Source organism: Hemibagrus wyckioides, linkage group LG01 (genome assembly GCF_019097595.1).
Source record: "Hemibagrus wyckioides isolate EC202008001 linkage group LG01, SWU_Hwy_1.0, whole genome shotgun sequence".
Classification (NCBI taxonomy): Eukaryota; Metazoa; Chordata; class Actinopteri; order Siluriformes; family Bagridae; genus Hemibagrus; species Hemibagrus wyckioides.
Genome location: NC_080710.1, coordinates 5,524,914 through 5,546,389, shown reverse-complemented (window position 1 = coordinate 5,546,389; position 21,476 = coordinate 5,524,914). Strand labels below are relative to the sequence as shown.

The 21,476-nt window shown below is 36.7% G+C and overlaps 1 protein-coding gene across 6 annotated transcripts; it reads left to right on the top strand.

The window, feature by feature from the left end:
- Nucleotides 1-1,987: 1,987 nt before the first annotated feature.
- Nucleotides 1,988-18,849, top strand: LOC131356291 (C-C chemokine receptor type 5-like). 6 transcript variants are annotated; one of them, XR_009205003.1, is made up of 10 exons: nt 1,988-2,127; nt 3,024-6,740; nt 10,368-10,487; nt 13,229-13,300; nt 14,170-16,406; nt 16,518-16,569; nt 16,649-16,760; nt 16,829-16,937; nt 17,256-17,325; nt 17,602-18,849. XR_009205003.1 is itself a non-coding variant. In XM_058395441.1 (2 exons), the coding sequence occupies exons 1-2, from the start codon at nt 2,097-2,099 to the stop codon at nt 4,070-4,072; spliced, it is 1,080 nt and encodes a 359-aa protein (XP_058251424.1). In that variant the 5' UTR covers nt 1,988-2,096; the 3' UTR covers nt 4,073-7,122. The 6 variants fall into 6 exon arrangements, 1 of the variants encoding a protein (XP_058251424.1); XR_009205009.1 differs by having other exon boundaries at nt 13,192-13,300; nt 16,662-16,760; XR_009205001.1 differs by having other exon boundaries at nt 13,192-13,300.
- The last annotated feature ends 2,627 nt before the right edge of the window (nt 18,850-21,476 follow it).

The following is a 21,476-nucleotide window of genomic DNA, read 5'->3' as shown; positions in this document are numbered from 1 at the left end:
ATATCAACTTTAAATAAATGTCAAATTTAGTTTAACATGTTAAATTTATGTTAATTAACATGATAATTCTAGTACTCTGCCAATTCAAGGTGAGGAGATATAAACTTCACCCTAATCCTAACATAATTTTATTGTATATTAAGCCAGTAAAAATGTACCAGAAGTAACAAAAAGGGTCAAGGATTGTATAAAAGATAAGTTATGATAAAATAATGAAAACTACAAAAGTGCAAATGTTTGCATTGACAAATTAATTAAAAATCAACTTTAACTAATTTCTGATGAAGCAACTTAGGTGCTAACTGTGTATTAAATATCACGCTGAAAACAAAATCTCAGATCAAAAATGGGATGCAAGCTTTTGCACTAAACTGTACCAAAGTTACTGTTATTATGATCTATCTTGTTGTGGCTTTGTTTGTTGTGTTGGTTTTCGATGAGTATGGTAGAGGAAGAATGGCTGGTGGGTGGAAAAGAAAGAAGTGGGTCTTTGGGATGCTAGGTGTGATGCATCATCCACAGTGAGGATCTGGAAAACCTATTCTACGTCTTCTAGAGAGAAGATCTTGAAGGCATCTTGTCCCCTTGATTGCCCATCATGTGATACCCGGGTCATCAATTATCAGTGACGAGTGGCGTGCATATCGCATACTCCCTGCACTAGGGTACAACCATCACACTGTCAACCACAGCAGGTGGTATGTAGATCCCCACACTGGTGCCCATACCCAGCATGTTGAAAGGGCGAATGGAGAGCCTACAAGGAGCAGATCTGGAGGCTTAGGGGAAATCAGACTGAGAGGTTGCTTTCTGACCACCTTGCAGTTATTGAGTGGAATGAATGGCTAGCAAAGAAACACCATGGTGGTGCATTTGGCAGACTGATTCATGACATTTCAAAAAAGTACAAGTAGTCATTCAGTCACTATAACCACTGTAAGAGCACTGAGATGGCAGGAATTGAGGTCTTTCTATGGGAAAGATAAACTTAATTTATTTTGTCTTGATAGTGTCAAATGTAAATGTCATATATTGTATATTTGTTTTTCTATCTCTGCTAATTGTGAGACTTCAGTTTGAAATGTAGAATTTGCAAATTTGTTTCTATTGTGCTCATTTTTTTGGTTATTTTGTGCATCTTGAAATAAATATTTCTACACTGATATACCTATACCCCCATTTTTCATGAGCTGAACTCAAAGATCTAAGACTTTTTCTATGTACACAAAAGGCCTATTTCTCTCAAATATTGTTCACAAATCTGTCTAAATCTGTGTTAGTGAGCACTTCTCCTTTGCCGAGGAAATCCATCCACCTCACCGGTGTGGCATATCAAGATGCTGATTAGACAGCATGATTATTGCACAGGTGTGCCTTAGGCTGGACACAATAAAAGGCTACTCTAAAATGTGCAGTTTTACTGTATTGGGGGGGTCCAGGGGGCGTCCGAAAACTAGTCAGTATCTGGTGTGACCACCATTTGCCTCATGCAGTGCAACACATTTCCTTCGCATAGAGTTGATCATGTTGTTGATTGTGACCTGTGATATGCTTATTTTAAACATATAAATTGATCATTAATAAAGTATGTAAATGCTATTATCAAGCACATTATATATATGCTTTTTGATCATGAATAAAGCATTTATAATGACATTTATAATGTGCTCATTGCTAATGAGTATTAATATAGAAGCAATGCTTTGTAAATGATTAATAAAGTATGTACTCATGCTTAACTAATACTTAAAAGTGTGCAGTTATTATAAAGCGTTACCGTTTTTCTTTAGATCCTGCACAAGTTTTTGTTTAAAAGAAAGCAGTAGAGATGAGGACACTGATGTGACTAATGAGTTCATGACTTGGTATGTCTTGTTTGTCGATTATTTTAAAAGGTTCTTGGAATTGCAGTGTTCTTGTTTTTCTGCTAAAATTAGCACAATTCATCCATAAAAGGACAAAAAGTTTGAGACTTGGCTGTTCTGTGAGTAGGACGAAACCCCACCTCAGAAATATCACAGCAAAATCGCTCAGTCCCTTGTTTTCATATCAAGACATACAACCTTCTTTCACACTCACACTTGGACTAATGAATAATGGCAATGATTTCTCCCAACGAGACAACATGTAAGTGCTTTTTATTTGTTTTAAAGCTGAACAGCTGACTGTGTCCATACTTGTCTGCTTTTACAGAGTCTTAGAGTAATGTAGGTTATTAAAAGGAACGTCAGTACCACTTTACTAAAATTTCAAATATAAATATTTAATATATAACAATTGGTAATATGCTGATGATTTTATACATCCTTAGCACTGGTAAATGGAATAAGATCAATTTGAACATCTTGAAATTCTTTTTATTTATTAATAATTATGATCTGCAGCATTCAGTATGAAAGCATTAGTTAAGTATTAATTAGATCTGCCTCAATACCACAAGCTGACTTTTCCAAAGCTTTAAATGTCATCAGATATCATCCATTCTTATGTGACTTTTTTTTGTAAAAACTCCTAATAAAAATTTTTAAAAAGAAAGAAAATACACTTAATAAAACTTACAGCTATTTTTCATTATTCATGTAAATACTTTCATGCAAACACATATACTGCAGATATAACAAAGTATAAATCTAATTTAAAAATACTGTCAATCCTAAAAAAACGGTCATCATGTGTATATATGTAAGTATATATTATTTCCATTTAAAAATCCTTTGAAATTGTTTATTACAGAATCTTTATTTATCTTATTTTTTATAGTGATAGTATCTTACAGACTGGTGATATCTGTAGAATGTATTTGTTTTAATCGGAACCATTAAGTACTGTGTTCAAGAAAATCTAAAGTTCAAAAATTTAAAAATTAAAATCTCTAAAGTTTTCAAGCACAGTTAAAAAATTCTTTACTGCTAGGTTTACCTTACGAAAAGCAAAACAATCACAACATTTTCTTCTTTTAGTAATTAGCTTGAACAATGAAAAAAACATGCAATAAATGATATGATTTGTTTTTTCATAAACAGCTGAAGACTATTCTGATTACGACAACTTAACTGAGGATGACTTCTCACCCCACAACACCAACCACATGAAGGCCTTCAGCAGAGTCTTCCTCCCTACAATCTACAGCATCGTTTTCATCATGGGGTTAATTGGCAACGGTCTGGTGTTGTGTGTCCTGGTCAAGTACCATAAAAGGTCCAACATATCAGATGTGTGCCTCTTCAACCTGGCCCTTTCAGACCTCCTTTTCCTTCTCTCATTGCCTTTCTGGGCTCATTACGCCGCCATCACTCAGTGGGTCTTTGGGAACTTCATGTGCCATGCAGTGACAGCACTGTACATGCTGGGATACTATGGAAGTATCTTCTTCATGATGCTCATGACCATAGACCGCTATGCTGTCATTGTCCACACCTATACCTCCCTCTTTTCCAAGTACCGGTCTGTCAGAGCTATCATAGCCCTGATTTTGTTTACGTGGACACTTAGCCTGGTAGCTTCTCTGCCAAATATAATTTTCTCACAAATATGCATGTCAAATAAACCAAATGAATCCACATGTAGTTTTGAACATCCAAACCTGAAATGGAGGCTGTTCTCTTACATCGAGCTGAACATCCTCGGCTTAATCATTCCTCTCTCAGTGATGGTGTTCTGCTACTCGCGCATCATCCCCATCTTAATGTCCATGAAGTCTCAGAAGAAACACAAAGCTGTCAGACTCATACTGGTCTTGGTCAGTGTTTTCTTCATTTTCTGGACGCCTTACAACATCGTCATCTTCCTGAAGTTCCTGCATCAACTGGGTTATATAAACACCAGTCAGTGGAATCAGGACCTGAACATGGCTATACAGTGGGTGGAAAGCATAGCATTCAGTCACTGCTGCCTCAACCCCATCATCTATGCCTTTGTGGGGCAGAGATTCAGGAATTTATTTCTAAAGATCCTGAAAGAGTGGTTTCCACTCTGCTTTGGTCAGTGCCCAATAATTGAAAGTGAGAGCTCACAGAGGATGACCACTATGTACTCATGCTCCTCAGTGACAGATCAAAGTCAAAACATCTAAACTATGCTTAATAATTTTGACCAGGCCGTGTTTAACAACTTGCTACCATCATAAAGTTTTTAGAAAATAACATTTAAAATATATGGTTTAATACCTTGCAGTGATTTTGTTCATTCTTCCCCAAACACATACACATACTGAGACCAGCTGGTCTACACAGGAGACTTTTGCTCAGTCCCAGGAACAGAATTAACATACATTACACAACATACATTCTCCAGAGGGATAAAAAGTTCTACATTATACAATATAAGAGCTGCATTTACCATCAAGCATCGAATGTCTGTGACTCTGTAAATTCTCTTATTTTACCTTCTCTATATTGTGTATTCATGTTTTGTACAAAAAACCCATTTATTACTTTTATTAACAAAATATTATTCTTTGGTGTCAGTTACATTAAGTTGCACAGTAACCTCATAAATTAGAGTCAGGTCAATAATTAAATAAAGTGCTATTATGTCAGTAATAGCAGTTTCAGGGCAAAAAAAATATCCCAGTCAATAGTCATGTTTTCCAGTTGTTGATGTAAACTTGGCTACTGATAGTGTTATTTCTATTAATGAAAACCTTTCACACTTGAAATTTAGAAGCTGCTCTGAAGCTTTTTGCAGTGTTTACCTCATATTGTGGTGCCAGTGTGAAAGAAAATTAAATATGTTTCTGATATCACTTGAAAACCTGAACATAGCAACAATTAACAAAAAATGGCTCAGAAGTCAAGGATCAGTTGGGAAAACAGTGAACATCCCAAAGTGCATTCTGTAGCAAGAAAAAAATAGTTCCTGTTGAAAGGTGACATAGAGACAGGTGACTGTGTTTAAGAAAGATTTTTGTCATTTAGACTGTACATGTAAAGAAGAGACAGAACTGACTGCATTTCTAAAAAATGGCTCTTAACATCACTTCTAAATACTTACTCTGTGCCTAGTGGAAACACAACAAACACCATAATCCTAGCTGGGGGAGTGGGGGAGTGGTTGAAAGAGATAGAAATGAGAGAGAGAGAGAAAGAGAGAGAGAGAGAGAGAGAGAAAGAGAAAGAGAAACAGAAGTGTTACATCAGTTATATTAGTTTCAGGGTTTCAGAGACCATGTTTTCCAGGTGTTATTTATATTAATGAAAAGCATATCATGTGAAAATCTTACACCTGACAGTATCAGTCAATCTACAAAGATGAGTTTATAAAACATAATTGCATAATTTCTCCAAGAAATAAAACACAGCTGTAAACATTAGGGACACATTGTTTAGAGAAATGAATGCCATCTATATTACGTTGCAGTGTTTTAATATTTGGGATGCATTCAAGAAGATCTCTCGCTCCTTTATTGTTGTGTGTGGGTCACCTGCTCATGTTATTATCAGTTAGGTGGAAATGACTAATCTGAATTAACATCAGCATTTTCAAGGATGGCAAGAAACCTGCACTCCAGAAAGTGACTAAGCCCTTACTTGGACTGGGATGCTCACCACTCAATGTGATTGATGTTTCGAACATGCTACTTCAGAAAGGCAACAAGCATACATTGGAGGAAGTGTTGTTAAAAGTCTGCATTCGACACTGCTAGGCAGACCTGCCATTACCGAACTTGGTCTTGTCACACGTGTAGATGACATAAGCATATACACTTTGCAGGAACGCTATCCTAAGTTGTGCAGTGGGCTGTGACTGATACAGAGACCATAGATTCAAAACTCCAACGGCGCATCCCTCCTCCACTCATGCCTAAAGTAAAAAAGGAACTGCAACGCATGAAGCATTTGAGGGTCATAAGCAGGGTAGAGGAGCCCATGGAGTGGTGTGCAGGCATTGTTGTGGTACCTAGAAAGTCTGGGGACCCACAGTTCAATGAATCAGTGTGAAGGGAGAAATACATTCTTCCCTCTGTTGAACAGACCCTTGGACTGTTAGCGGGAGCTTGTGTTTTTAGTAAGCTCGATGTGAACATGGGCTCGAACATGAGATCCCTCGAGCTGAGCAGTCCGCCAAGCTGACAACTTTTATCACACCGTTTGGATGGTACTACTTCAATCATCTGCCCTTCGGTATCGCATCGGCACCTGAACACTTTCACAACCGCATGGTAACGGAAGTCACTGATGGCCTGGATGGAGTGGTCTGTCACATGGATGATGTACTTGTGTCGGGGTGTTCTCAAGTGAAGCATAATGCATGCCTCCACGCTGTGCTCCAAAAGATGGAAAATTCTGGCATTACCCTCAACTTACACAAATGTGCCTTGTAAATGATTAATAAAGTATGTACTCATGCTTAACTAATACTTAAAAGTGTGCAGTTATTATAAAGCGTTACCGTTTTTCTTTAGATCCTGCACAAGTTTTTGTTTAAAAGAAAGCAGTAGAGATGAGGACACTGATGTGACTGATGAGTTCATGACTTGGTATGTCTTGTTTGTCGATTATTTTAAAAGGTTCTTGGAATTGCAGTGTTCTTGTTTTTCTGCTAAAATTAGCACAATTCATCCATAAAAGGACAAAAAGTTTGAGACTTGGCTGTTCTGTGAGTAGGACGAAACCCCACCTCAGAAATATCACAGCAAAATCTCTCAGTCCCTTGTTTTTATATCAAAATATACAACTTTCTTTCACACTCACACTTGGACTAATGAATAATGGCAATGATTTCTCCCAACAAGACAACATGTAAGTGCTTTTTATTTTTTTAAAGCTGAACAGCTGACTGTGTCCATACTCGTCTGCTTTTACAGAGTCTTAGAGTAATGTAGGTTATTAAAATGAACGTCAGTACCACTTTTATAAAATTTCAGATATATAACAATTGGTAATATGCTGATGATTTTATACATCATTAGCACTGGTAAATGGAATAAGATCAATTTGAACATCTTGAAATTCTTTTTATTTATTAATAATTATAATCATTCAGTATGAAACCATTATTTAAGTATTAATTAGATCTGCCTCAATACCACAAGCTGACTTTTCCAAAGCTTTAAATGTCATCAGATATCATCCATTCTTATGTGACTTTTTTCTGTCAACTCTCCTAATATAAATTGAAAAAAAATAAAAATAAAATACACTTAATTAAACTTACAGCTTTTTTTATTATTCATGTAAATACTTTCATCACTTTCACAATACTTTCACTTATACTGCACATATAACAAAGTATAAATCTCATTTAAAAAATATTATCAATCTTTAAAAAAAATTACGGTCATCATATGTATATATGTAAATATGTATATCTAATTATTTCCATTTAAAAATCCTTTGAAATTGTTGGTTACAGAATAAGATTGAATTAATGCTTAATTTTATTCTGTATTATTTTTGATACTGATACTAGCTTTCAGACTGGCAAAATCTCTAGAATGTATATGTCTATTTCTGAACCATTAAGTACTGTGTTAAAGAATATCTACTGCTCCCTACAGAAAGTTTTCAAACACAGTAAAAAAACTCTTTACTAGTATATTTACCATATGAATAGCAAAACAACCACAAAGTTTTCTTCTTTTCGTGATTAGCTTGACCAATAAAAAAAAAATCATGCAGTGAGTGATTTAATTTGTTTTCTTCATAAACACCTGAAAACTATTTTGATTACAGCAACCTATCTCCGGGCAAGTTCTCACCCCACAACCCCAGCAACATAAAGTGTGGAATAATCTACACTATATTGCCAAAAGTATTCGCTCACCTGCCTTGACTCGCATATGAACTTAAGTGACATCCCATTCCTAATCCATAGGGTCCAATATGACGTCGGTCCACCGTTTGCAGCTATAACAGCTTCAACTCTTCTGGGAAGGCTGTCCACAAGGTTTAGGAGTGTGTTTATGGGAATTTTTGACCATTCTTCCAGAAGCGCATTTGTGAGGTCACACACTGATGTTGGACGAGAAGGCCTGGCTCTCAGTCTCCGCTCTAATTCATCCCAAAGGTGTTCTATCGGGTTGAGGTCAGGACTCTGTGCAGGCCAGTCAAGTTCATCCACACCAGACTCTGTCATCCATGTCTTTATGGACCTTGCTTTGGTCACTGGTGCACAGTCATGTTGGAAGAGGAAGGGGCCAACTCCAAACTGCTCCCACAAAGTTGGGAGCATGGAATTGTCCAAAATCTCTTGGTATGCTGAAGCATTCAGAGTTCCTTTCACTGGAACTAAGGGGCCAAGCCCAGCTCCTGAAAAACAACCCCACACCATAATCCCCCCTCCACCAAACTTTACACTTGGCACAATGCAGTCAGACAAGTACCGTTCTCCTGGCAACCGCCAAAACCAGACTCGTCTATCAGATTGCCAGATGGAGAAGCGCGATTCGTCACTCCAGAGAACGCGTCTCCACTGCTCTAGAGTCCAGTGGCGGCGTGCTTTACACCACTGCATCCGACGCTTTGCATTGCACTTGGTGATGTATGGCTTGGATGCAGCTGCCGGCCATGGAAACCCATTCCATGAAGCTCTCTGCGCACTGTTCTTGAGCTAATCTGAAGGCCACATGAAGTTTGGAGGTCTGTAGCGATTGACTCTGCAGAAAGTTGGCGACCTCTTCGCACTATGCGCCTCAGCATCCGCTGACCCCGCTCCGTCAGTTTACGTGGCCTACCACTTCAAGGCTGAGTTGCTGTCGTTCCCAAACACTTCCACGTTCTTATAATACAGCTGACAGTTGACTGTGGAATATTTAGGAGCGAGGAAATTTCACGACTGGATTTGTTGCACAGGTGGCATCCTATCACAGTTCCACGCTGGAATTCACTGAGCTCCTGAGAGCGACCCATTCTTTCACAAATGTTTGTAAAAACAGTCTGCATGCCTAGGTGCTTGATTTTATACACCTGTGGCCATGGAAATGATTGGAACACCTGATTCTGATTATTTGGATGGGTGAGCGAATACTTTTGGCAATATAGTGTATGTAGTGAATCTACATATTAATGATTGACAGTTTAAATGCCTAATACTGCTTCTATCCTGGAGGGGGCACTGGGCAGAGGTATAATAAAGTGGTGGCTACATGCAAAAGGTAGAGAGGTGTTTGTGTGCTGTTTACTCACAGTAAAGCATTAATACAACCTGGTGTCAGAGTAGGATACTCTAAGAGGTTTGCAGAAGTTTTTTTGGAGGGCAGGTGAAGTTTTAATTCTTAAGTGAGGTCACAAATCATGGAACAAGTGGCAAGTGGACAATGAGCAACAGGTGATGCAGCTGCCGGGGCTATTTAACTTCTCCATGGGAAAGATGGATTAGACGTTTTGAACGTCTCCGTCAGGCCAGTTCCATCCATCTCCACGCTTCCTCACAAGACAATCGAGCGGCAGACTCGGCTCTTCCACGTGTTCTATCAATTCATCCTACTCATCATTTCCTACCCAAGCTCTCTTCGCATGTGCAATCCAAAAATACGTCATGTTTTGCCCTCTTAGTGTCCCGCCCATAAATCCGTCCTACCGCTGTTAGTGACCTGTGGATTGATTAATTATTTTCCTAGTTTGTGTGGTTTTATTGGACATTATATTTGATTTGCATGTCTATGTTTAACAGTCGACTTGTGCATTGATGGTTAGTATTAATTTTTTTTATCATTTGTGCGATTTAATCATACTTTTTTTTATTACAGTTAAGATAAATTACAAAATGTGAGCATCATAAAAATACGCACTGACAATAATGTTCTTATACACTTGGTAACTTTTATTAGTTGAAAATAACCACTATCTATGTTTGTCATAATCCAAAGAAGTAATGCTAATTGTCCCGACTTCTCATTATACATGTGTTTATGCTGCCCCGTGAAATGCTCGCTAGCTAGTTATCTCTTATGCAAAGTAGCATACATCAGTCATTATACACATGATTTACTAGCTGATTAGTTTTCCTGCCTATGAAAATGGCAGACTCTCAGGCTAAGGTCACTGAGCAGTTTTTTTACCTACTTGCTGTCATGCAAATTATAAGTTTTGTGAAAGTTTTGTGTGTGTCTTTTTTTTATTCTTTATTTTATTATTCAAGTAGGATTGTCTAAGGTTATTTACACTAAAATTTACACTAAAATGTGAAAATCGTTGGTTTATGTGTGCAGAATTTTCTGATATTTAGGAGATTCTAATAAGGTAGAGCAAACTGTGGTTTAGCCAAAGCAGAGGTTGGTGTTTAATATTTAAAGTGGTTTCCTAAAATGTTATTTATATTTTCTTGTTACTTGTATTCATAATACATATTACACTAATTAAGGGGATTGTTAATATATTATTTGTATTTTTTATTTTATTTTTAATATTGAATCTGTATGTTTCCAGCTATGGAAAAGAAGTGGGAGGAAGTGTACAATTATCTTTCTTCACAGTCATACCCAGAAGGATATGACAAGTCACAGAGACAAAACCTGAGGAGATTTGTCTCCAAATTCAAAATGATGGGTTGGTAATTTTATAATAAAAAAATCTGGTATAATGTTAACATATTTCCTAAAGCTGTTAAAATTGCCATATAGATGGAGAACTCTGGTCTGGGAGCAGACGAGTGATTAAAACCAGAGAGGAAGCGAAGAATGTCTTTTGAAGGCACATTGCAGAGATGGACAGTAAAGAAGTACATTTACTTGAGTACTGTACTTAAGTACACTTTTTGAGTATCTGTACTTTACTTGAGTATTATTTTTTCTGGATACGTTTTACTTTAACTTCACTACATTTGAAAGACAAATACTCTACTTTTTACTCCACTACATTTCTGTCAGGGTCATTGAGTAGAAAGTAGTTACATTAATCATAGGATGATTTTTTTCACTCTTTAGCGTCACGTGTTGTAAAGTTCAGTGGTTTTCCATAATTTTTTGAACTCAGTTGATCAATTGATCAATTTCTGACAAAATGGACGAAGATATGCTTTGTATATTATACACCACCAGCACATTGGTAATGATGTTAGTTAACACACAAAAAACGTATGCTGTGTCCAAATTCTCATACTATGTGTTCTAAATAGTATTCAAAAATAGAATTAGTATGCCCCAAATCGCAGTATACTGAAAAGAGTATTCCAAAAATTCCTGGATGGTCTACTACTTCCGGTAGAAATTCAAAGTGCAGAACAATACACACTCTAACGGGTAATATTGCCCACAATGCATTGCACACAGGAGGGAGGAGCCTGGACAATGGTGTAAATGCATATTAAAATGATGTAAATGAATTGTGGAAATATATATAACTCTTTGTTAAAGCCGTGTTGCTGTTGGGTGGTTGTACAGCTACAGTTGTGTAGATGGGTTTTAAAGCAGGTTAGATTTTTTTTCTGACCAGTCTTCATTTACAGACCATTTGATTGAAATGTGCATGAGTGGATACAAATAGATGTGTACAGGTACATCTCAAAATTTAGAATATCATGAAAAAGGTCAATATTTTTTGTCACTCAGTTCAGAAAGTGAAACCCATATATTATATAGATTCATTACACATAGAGTGAAATATTTCAAGCCTTTATTTCTTGAAATTGTGATGATTATGGCGTACAGATAAGGAAAACCCAAAATTCTGTGTCTCAGAGAATTAGAATATTGTGAAAAGTTAAATATTGGAAAGACGTGGTGTCACACCCTAATCAGCTAGTTACCTCAAAACACCTGCAAAGGTTTCCTGAGCTTTTAAATGGTCTCTCAGTCTGGGTCAGTAGGCTACACAATCATGGGGAAGACTGCTGACTTGACAGTTGTCCAGAAGACAGTCAATGACACCCTCCACAAGGAGGGTAAGCCACAAAAGGTCATTGCTAAAGAAGCTGGTTGTTCACAGAGTGCTGTATCCAAGCATATTTATAGAAAGTTGAGTGGAAGGAAAAAGTGTGGTAGGAGAAGGTGCACCAGCAAAAGGGATAACCGCAGCCTTGAGAGGATTGTCAGGCAAAATCCATTCAAGAATTTGGGGGAACTTTAGACGAATCCTAGACATGGCCTACAAATGTCGCATTCCTCGTGTCAAGCCACTCCTGAACCAGAGACAATGTCAGAAGTGTCTTACCTGGGCTGTGGAGAAAAAGATCTGGACTGTTGCTCAGTGGTCCAAAGTCCTCTTTTCAGATGAAAGTAAGTTTTGCATTTCATTTGGAAATCAAGGTCCCAGAGTCTGGAGTAAGAGTGGAGAGGCACAGAATCCATGTTGCTTGAAGTCCAGTGTGAAGTGTCCACAATCAGTGATGATTTGGGCTGCCATGTCATCTGCTGGTGTTGGTCCACTGTGTTTTCTGAAGTCCACAGTCAACGCAGCCATCTACCAGGAAATCTTAGAGCACTTCATGCTTCCTTCTGCTGACAAGCTTTATGGAGATGCTGATTTCATTTTCAAGCAGGACTTGGCACCTGCCCACACTGCTAAAGGTACCATAAGCTGGTTCAATGACCATGGTGTTAAAGTGCTTGATTGGCCAGCAAACTCGCCTGACCTGAACCCCATAGAGAGTCTATGGGGTATTGTCAAGAGGAAGAGGAGAGACACCAGACCCAACAATGCAGATGACCTGAAGGCCGCTATCAAAGCAACCCAGGCTTCCATTACACCTGAGCAGTGCCACAGGCTGATTGCCTCCATGCCACGCCGCATTGATGCAAAAGGAGGTCCAACCAAGTAGTGAGTGCATAGAAACGAACATACTTTTCAGAAGTCTGACATTTCTCTTTGAAATATCCTTTTTTATTGATCTTATGTAATATTCTAATTTTCTGAGACACAGAATTTTGGGTTTTCCTTATCTGTAAGCCATAATCATCACAATTTCAAGAAATAAGGTTGCTAGTAAGTATTGCATACAACAATGCAACAATAATAAAACAATGCGTTGACATTTACTTTTGATACTTAAGTACTTTTAAAAACAAGTACTTCTGTACTTTTACTTAAGTAAAAATCTGTCTTTACAACTTTTACTTGTAATGGAGTAATGTTTGACCAGTAGTATCTGTACTTTCACTCAAGTAAGGAAGTTGTGTACTTCGTCCACCTCTGGCACATTGGCGTCTTTAAAACAAGAAATGTCATATCTCACAGATTTTACTGGTTTGGCATGACAGTTGACATTGAAAACTGGGTAATTGGTGTTTTTTTTGGTTTGTTTGTTTTTTTGCAGTGGTGTAGAGATGATATAAACTTTGCATACCTTCCAGATCTTACAATGTGACAAGTGTCAAAAAGTTGGGAAACCTCTGGCTGTCGATCAGAAACTGGAATGTATTCAGGTACATTTTTCATGCATTTTTACAACTTAACTATGTTAGAAAAGTGCTAGGACACAAAGTGCATGTGATCTAATGCTGCTTTGATATGATAACCATGCAAACATCATACATACATACACACACACACACACATAGTGGCCAAAAGTATTGAAACAAAAGTGAAATACAAAGCTTTAAGGATATTCTTTTTTTTTAAATGACAATCAAATGAGAGAATAATTTATGTAATGAAATTGCTATACAGCAATCAGTATTTAGAAGTTTATAATATTTAATTTACTTCATAATATTTATAATATGAAGTGCGTTATTCTTCCAAACCTGCTGGATCCGGCTGGGCATAGAGTCAGAAGGACGCCTGCAGTACTCTGGTGTCACTCGTTCAATTCATGCCTGCTTGATTGCTTCCTGAAGATCATGTGCAGAAATGTGGCACAGAGGTTCATAGTTCACTTAAGAATTCCTGAGTGTTAGGTGTTTTTGTGCAGAGCTGGACACCCTGCCTTCAGATAAGTCCCACCACATATTTGTTCCATTCATTAACTAAACCAGCTGATTCTAATGAGCACAACTCTTCAGCCTGATAGACAAGAACTAAGGGAACTAAGGGGTCTTCGTGGATTGGACTTTGTCTCGTGCATTCCATGGGTGCTTGATGAGATTTGACGAATTGTGCTGCACTGACGTTTCTGTGAGGCAGAAATTAACCTTGGGTTAGTGACACTGTTGCCAGGTTAATGGTATATAATTTCATATCCAGTGTAAATGTGTTAATGTTATGTGGGGTTAATGTTGCAGCTGATGCACTGTATAAACATATAAAGATGTAGTATTACACCTAAAAAAAATAGATTTTTTTTTCTTTCTAGGTGTCTGATGTCTGGGAACTTGTGGGCATTGATTTATTTGGACCCTTGCCAAAAACTGCTGATGGCTTTCGGTATGTACAGAATACTGTCAGATCAAGGGAGAGAATTTGTTAATGAAGTAAGTGCTTTCTAAAAGTACAAAAATGAGGTAAGGGAATTTTTGCAGTTGTTTTGCAGTCTCAAAATCACTTAATTTTTTTTTTAAGATCAACCATGCACTTTGTGAACTGTTTCGCGTTAATATGAGTGTAACAGCAGCCTATCACCCCCAAACTAACGGCCTCAATGAAAAGACCAGCGATAACATTAAACGGTAAACTTTACGAATAATAACGTTACCTGGCACATTTTAAAAATTTTCATTTCATGTAAAGATAGTATGGAATTATTTATATTTCAGCCCTCAAGAAACTAGTAAATGATCAGCAGAATGATTGGGATACCTATCTGGATGCAACACTTTTTTCTCTCAGATCGAAGGTGCACACAACCACAAAACTCTCCGTTTCTTTTAATGTATGGTAGAGAAGCAATGTTTCCTTCAGAGGTTCCAGTCCTTCCAGAATTTATACTTGCTTTGTCAGAATACTCTTAATTATGTCTTTCACATTTAACTTGAATATGAAAAAATATTTCACCTCATTTACACAGTTATTCTATCCCTAATTGTTTGGAACTATAGATTTCCAACATAATTCTTCCTCAAGAGTCTGCATACTCAGACTTTGTTCAGTCTAAAAACAAGAAAGTGGAGGCTCGTAAACAAACAGCTGAAGAAAATGTTAAAAAATCACAGGAAAAACAGAAGCAAGCATATGCCAAAAAGGTTCAGAAAAAGTACCGACATGTGACATATGGTGTTGGTGATGAGGTTCTGCTGCTGAATATGTGAAAGCGTGGAAGAAGAGGAGGGAGAATTGAACCAGATTTCTCTGGTCCATATACACTTGAATCCGTGTGTGGCAAGTTGGTTACACTGCAAAACAAGGAAGTACAATAAATAAATTGTAATACAACTAAATACAACATAAATCATTTAAAACCGTACAAAAGAAGCATGGACAATGAAACATCTGCACCACGTTCTGCACCATGTCAAGCCGAAAGTTCTGCACCACGTCAAGCATCCACTACAAGCCCTCAGCAGACTTTAAACGATCCTAAACAGCATGATGACAGTGCAACAGCAAAAAGTCCATCTGTTATTGTGTTTGCCACAAAAAATACTCCACAGAGTACTGAAGACTCCAACGAGGAAAAGCAGTGACAGAAGCCATTAAGCCTGTATGTGCACAGCCAGAAAATTTAAAGAAAAGCTGTGAAGAAGAAGGTGTCGTATTTAGAGTTGTACTTCTGACCTGTTGGTCATTTTTTACCAATTTGCCTTGTCTACCAGTTCGTCATTTGAATAAGGTGGTTTGGCAAGTTTGTTTTTCCCTCCTGTTGGTCACAAGTTAGAAACATGGAGTTGAACAATTAGAATAAATAGTCTTATTCTTGGATAGAACCAAAGGGTGCATTTAACTCAGTGTATATTGTTAACTGTATTATATGGTTTTCATGCACTGGGTAATATTTTGAAATGTTTTAAATGTTAATATTTTCCTTAATAATACCTGGGTCATCCTATGATTTAAACATGAACTATCTCACAAAGTTGGCCCGTTGAAGTTTTTCGTTGGCCCGTTGGCCCTGTTGAAGTTTTATGTTGGCCCGTTGGTGTTGTTGAAGTTTTATGTTGGCCTGTTGGCCCTTTGAAGTTTTTCGTTGGCCTGTTGGCCCTGTTGAAGTTTTATGTTGGCCCGTTGGCCCTTTTGAGTTAACTATACTTAATTTTGGAAAATACTAACTTTTCTAAATGATCCTTTAGTCCTTTAAAGCTGTGGGCTTCAAAGGACCATGGGTAGGTTGAAGCAGTTGTGGGACCATATAAACTGTTTGACAGTCCTTTTCGCATGCTGCAAGGGACAGAGTGGCTGTCAGATGAAGTAAGTGAGCCTAAAATTAGCCTACCTGTTGTTTAACATTTTCTGTTCACAGGTTTTTATTGATGCATACCTACACCATCTTGTTGAAAAGCATAAGGCAAGTTCAAATTGTCAATGTACTTTTAAAAGGATCCTGTAATTTTTCAGAATTCTTACTGCTGTGTTTATTTTTAACAGAAACTGGTACATCTCCTTTGTGTAGCTGTGTGAAACTCACTATTTTCTGGCCTTTTTGGATGTCTCTTTAAGGTATTTAAGTAATGCAAACTTTGATGATAATAACAACTGTGCTGTCAATAATTTGCAATTAAAATAGATTAAAGATCATCTGCATGACCAAAAAGAGCATCTTCATTTTAGATCCATTGGGAAAGGAAACGTTGTATGAACATAAAGTTCTGTGAAACTGGAGGTAACCCCCCCACACTTTTGAACACAGAAGGCATGATATTTTGAATGTCAAAACTAAGAATGTTTTTAATGATACCCAGAAACTTTCTGAAGCTTCGAGGTCGTGATGAGCACAGTGCAGCATGACAAGTGCAAACCCTCCCACACGAAGAACAACAAGACTCAAGCAACTGCAGAGTGCTAATTTTGAAGGTGTGTTAGATAACCTACTGTATACTGGGCTGTTTTTTTAGATTTATACTAAAACATGAATTTTGCAGTTTGCAGAACTGTATCTTTTAGAGGGCAGTGTTCAGGATGTGAAGACAAGCAAAAGTGCTATATCCTTGGATAGAATAGAGATTGCATGTGCACTGCTGACATATCGAGGTAAGTTTAGGGACATTCAGTAGTAAATGTAGTAAATTACTAAAGTAAAAAAAGCATAAATCAAAATGTACTAGAAGAGACACTCCTTATGCACAGAAATATCTGATCAAAAAGTGAGAATACAAAAACACTAACTATGCTGGACTTTTATATCAGTAAATCTTTTACATCAAATTATAGTGTTACTCTTTGAGTGTCACACTATGGATTGTCAAGTCTCAAGGCTAAATTTAAATATTTTGGATTATAACTGGATGAACCTTGTATGGATTGTTTTGTTTATTTTAATAGAGCCAATTTCAATCATTGTGTTATAAGGAATGCAGAGGACTACTGTGTGGTGTGCTCCATGTAGGAAGGTAATGCTGAAAAAAGCATGATTGAAATGGTAAGGAATCATATTCCCACACATTCATTTTATATACAGTGTATATATATATATATATATATTGAATAACCATGTTAAGGTCTTTAAACATATACTTGAGGTTTGAAATTAAAATATTGTAATTCATCAAATGGTCAACTTATACTGTGATGAATTAATAAAATTTTGGGTCCCAATTGCACTTTTTATAGCAAAATATTTTTCAGTAAAAGTGTTCCCTTTCTAAAAAGGTTTATTTTTGTAAATTACTGATGTATTACTTGTACTGTGCTTCAGGTGCAGTGTGACCTCTGTGGAAGGTGGGCACATTTTGAATGTGCCAAATACAGAAGAACTCCCAACTTATGTGTGTGGAAAATGTGTGGAAAAATAATAATAATAATGGAAAATTGTGTGTGTGTGTGTGTGTAAATACATTTATCTGTTTTGTGTATAAACCTTATAAATTAAATTTTCTACAGTTAAGTCAGTTTAGTCTCTGGATTTATTACTGTGCTTAAAATTTTCTTTAATAATGACTAGTGATTATGCTGAAAAAGACAATTTTATTAAGTTGCCTATATACTCCGGTCTTAGATTTTCTTATCAGAAACTGCTGCCTGTGTTTAAACTATAGGAAATACATTCTGATAAGGTAATATTAGGTGTCAGAAACTGCTGCCTGTGTTTAAACTGTGCATTGCAATTTGTTTGCAGTGTTATGTCCATTTGAAAGCACAGGTAGGAACTTTTGATAAAGTAGGACAGATCAATAGGTATAACTATACGCTTTTGTCAGGAAATTCTGACAAGTAGGAAAAAATGATAGCACACCTGTCTTTCGGTTCTTCAGTCCGACTGAAGAAACCACGGCGTCACAGAGCTAGGATCAGAGGACAAGTGTGTGTGTGTGTGTGTGTGTGTGTGTGTGTGTGTGTGTGTGTGTGTGTGTGTGTGTGTGTGTGTGTGTGAGATCAGGAAGACTCGTATTTGGCTTGTTCAGTACTCAAATGTTATACACATCTATGCAATACAGTGGAATGCTGCAATAAGTTTACCATCCTACCCTGTTAGTCAAACCTTTCTTTATTTATTTATTTATTTATTTATTTATTTGTTAGTTACTATTATACCCTCATTGGGAGCTGAGTCCCCCTTAAATGAAAATCCTACACTCGCCCCTGATTGTGCACATGTACACAGTTGTAAAATGCTGTCTGGCTCCTGTTTGATTTTATTTAGCGTGTAACTGCTTTACAAAATTGTTTTTCTTCAGGGATTTTTTTTCCAGGTGACAATTATTTATTTTATAAAAAGTGATTTAAGTCTGCAGTTTGCACTTTACAAATCCCTCATATTTTGTTATATTACTTTATTTTACTAGAATAATTACTTGAACTTGTAGAAGACTGGTGAAAGTTTGCATTTTATAAATCCCCCAAAAAGGTTTTTATGATGTTGTATTGATTGTTGTTTTTCTAAAATAACAACAAAAAAAAAAAAACTTGTTAGCGAAAGTAAGTTTGCACTTTTAGTCCAAATAAGCAGTTCATATGTTTGCTTATACTGTTTTTGCTCAAATTAAAAAAATCTATTCTATAGTCTCTAGTGTTTTATTACATTTTTTTTTACGTGTTTTTTTGTACTATGCTGATCATTTCACTTGTTATTGTGTTTGGTGTTTTTCTAACTGAATAGACTGATTTAAGTGGAATGTGCCTGGCAAAAAAAATTGTTAATTTTGACTTATTCTGAGCCTATGGAAAATCATTATTATACACCTCTTTAATCTTAGATTGTGAACTTAAATCGGAATGGAGAAACCTAGGTTTATGTTGAAATGGAGTAGCCTCGACTTAAACTTGAATGGAGAATGCCTCGGTTTAAAGTTAAATTAGAACAAACCAAAACGTAAACTTGTATGGAGAAACCCAGTTTTAAGTTTGTTATGTTCAATCATTTCAGTTTTCAATCTACTTTATAAATTAAGAATAGTCAACCCTATAAATTGTGATCAGCATCAGATTATACTTATATTAATTATTAACTGGAGTCAGATTATCATTATACACAGAGCTCAAAGAATAAATCCAAATTTTAATAAATGAAGCAAATTCATCCAGAAGCACAAAGGAAAAGTAGGACATGAGATCCCTTCACCCACACCGCTGGATTCCGTCGTTGGGCCAGTGGGTGGTCCTTACAGTAATTCTAAATTGCCCATAGGAGTGAGTGTGAGTGTGTGTGGATGTCTGTCTATATATGTGGCCCTGTGATGGACTGGTGACCTGTCCAGGTTGTACCCCTGCCTTTTGACTAAAATGTGTGCTGGGATAGGCTCCAGCAGATCCCTGTGACCCTAATTAGGAATAAGCAAGTATAGAAGATGAATGAATGAATATTATTTCCTGGCAAACTTCAAATTGGTCAGACTAGTTTTTAAAACAGTGTAGTTTTTTGTAAGAATAACCTACATTACTTTAGCGTATATTTTGAGTAATATGTGTCCAATACATTTTTTGCAGGGACCTTGGGTTTTGATTTCAGAACAGAATATGCGATGCAAAATTTGCAAATTTGCCCATTCGTCTCAAGATGTTCTTCTGAAACACATTAGACTACGACATGCTAGAATAATAAACTGGCCCTTTTTTATGACAATTGTGTCTGTAGCTTCAAAAACCCAAGTTCACTTAAATCACATCTCTCAAGAATACAGAACAGAAGCAGAAGATGAAAATTCCACATTTTTGTGTGACTTCAATGAGATCTGCTCTGAAGCCCAGTACTTCTCTCACCTTGGAAAACATGAGAAATAAAGAAACAGTTTTTTGCCCCTTTCAGAAATGCAGATTCAAATCTTTTTAGCTTTAGCAGCCATAGAACAAAAAACATAAAAATCACACTATCAAAGATTTCAGATTAGTGCATAAGGAATCAGAAAAAGTCTTGGATGACAGAGAACCTGAACTGAACAGTGAACCTGAAGCTGGGACTTCATCATGTGAGCATGTAGAATGTAGAGAACAGGACATAGAAAGTTTTGATGCTGAGACATTTGAGCGCAAATCTTTTTCTTTTCTATGTAAACGGTATTTCATATTTCAAAAAGTGCAGTACAGAAAATAGTTCAACAGTTACAAGAAATTTTATATTTTTCTAAAATCCTAGCTCTTAATAATGTTAGAAAAAACTTGCAAACCATAACATGGTAAGAAATGATAAGACTGTGCAAGAGATTACAGATGCATATTTTCAAACAAATCCTGTTGTAACAACGTCAGCACATGGAAAATTATCTACAGATTACAGAAGAAATTTGTATTTTAAAGAGCAATTTAAAGTGATTGAACCAACTGAATATTTGTATGACAGGACCAAGAAAACTACTTGTTTTTATGTTTATGTTTCAATTACAAAGCAGCTAGAATCTTTACTTAGCAATAAAGAGTTTTTGGACAAAGTCGTGTTTAATCAAGAGTCCTTGCCTGGCCAATACAAGTCTTTTCAAGATGGAAGATACTACAAAAAAACAAACTTGTTGGTGAAGAAGAGCTCAGCATTGCTTTGGGATTATACATAGATGATTTTGAAATCTGCAACCCTCTTGGGAACTCGAGAAAGATCCATAATATTACTGCTGTATATTGGGTAATTCTAAATTTGCCATCAAAGAGTCGCTCCACTCTAAATTTAATTAATCTAGCAGTTTTGGGAAAGAGCAATGATGTGAATCGTTTGGATATGACCGGTTCCTTGACTCACTGATACAGGATATAAAGTCCCTGGAGATGGTTGGGATATTTGTTCCAGATCTACAGCAGTACATAAAGGGAACTGTGTTTTGTGTCTGTGCAGACAACCTTGGAGCCCATGGCCTTGCAGGCTTTCAAGAGAGCTTCACTGTGGAGAACCTTTGCAGATTTTGCTTGATAAGTCAGAAAGAAATTGCCACCACTGAGCCTGAAAATTTTCAGTTAAGAACTCCAGAACAACATATTTCTCTGGTGGAGGAGCTTAAGAAATGTGACCAGCCCCACAGTTTGTATGGTGTGAAACAGGAGTGTGTTCTAAGTAAGCACTTATCCTACTTCCATCCAATTACAGGATTTCCAGCAGATGTATTACACAACATTTTCAAAGGTATTGTTCCTGCTGAATTATCTCTGTGT

What these genes read in the sequence shown, in the direction of transcription:
- LOC131356291 (XM_058395441.1), top strand. Translation starts at nt 2,097, where the DNA reads ATGGCAATGATTTCTCCCAACGAGACAACAT. An exon ending in TTCTCCCAACGAGACAACAT is followed by an intron (nt 2,128 to 3,023) that starts GTAAGTGCTTTT and finishes TTTCATAAACAG; the next exon opens with CTGAAGACTATTCTGATTAC.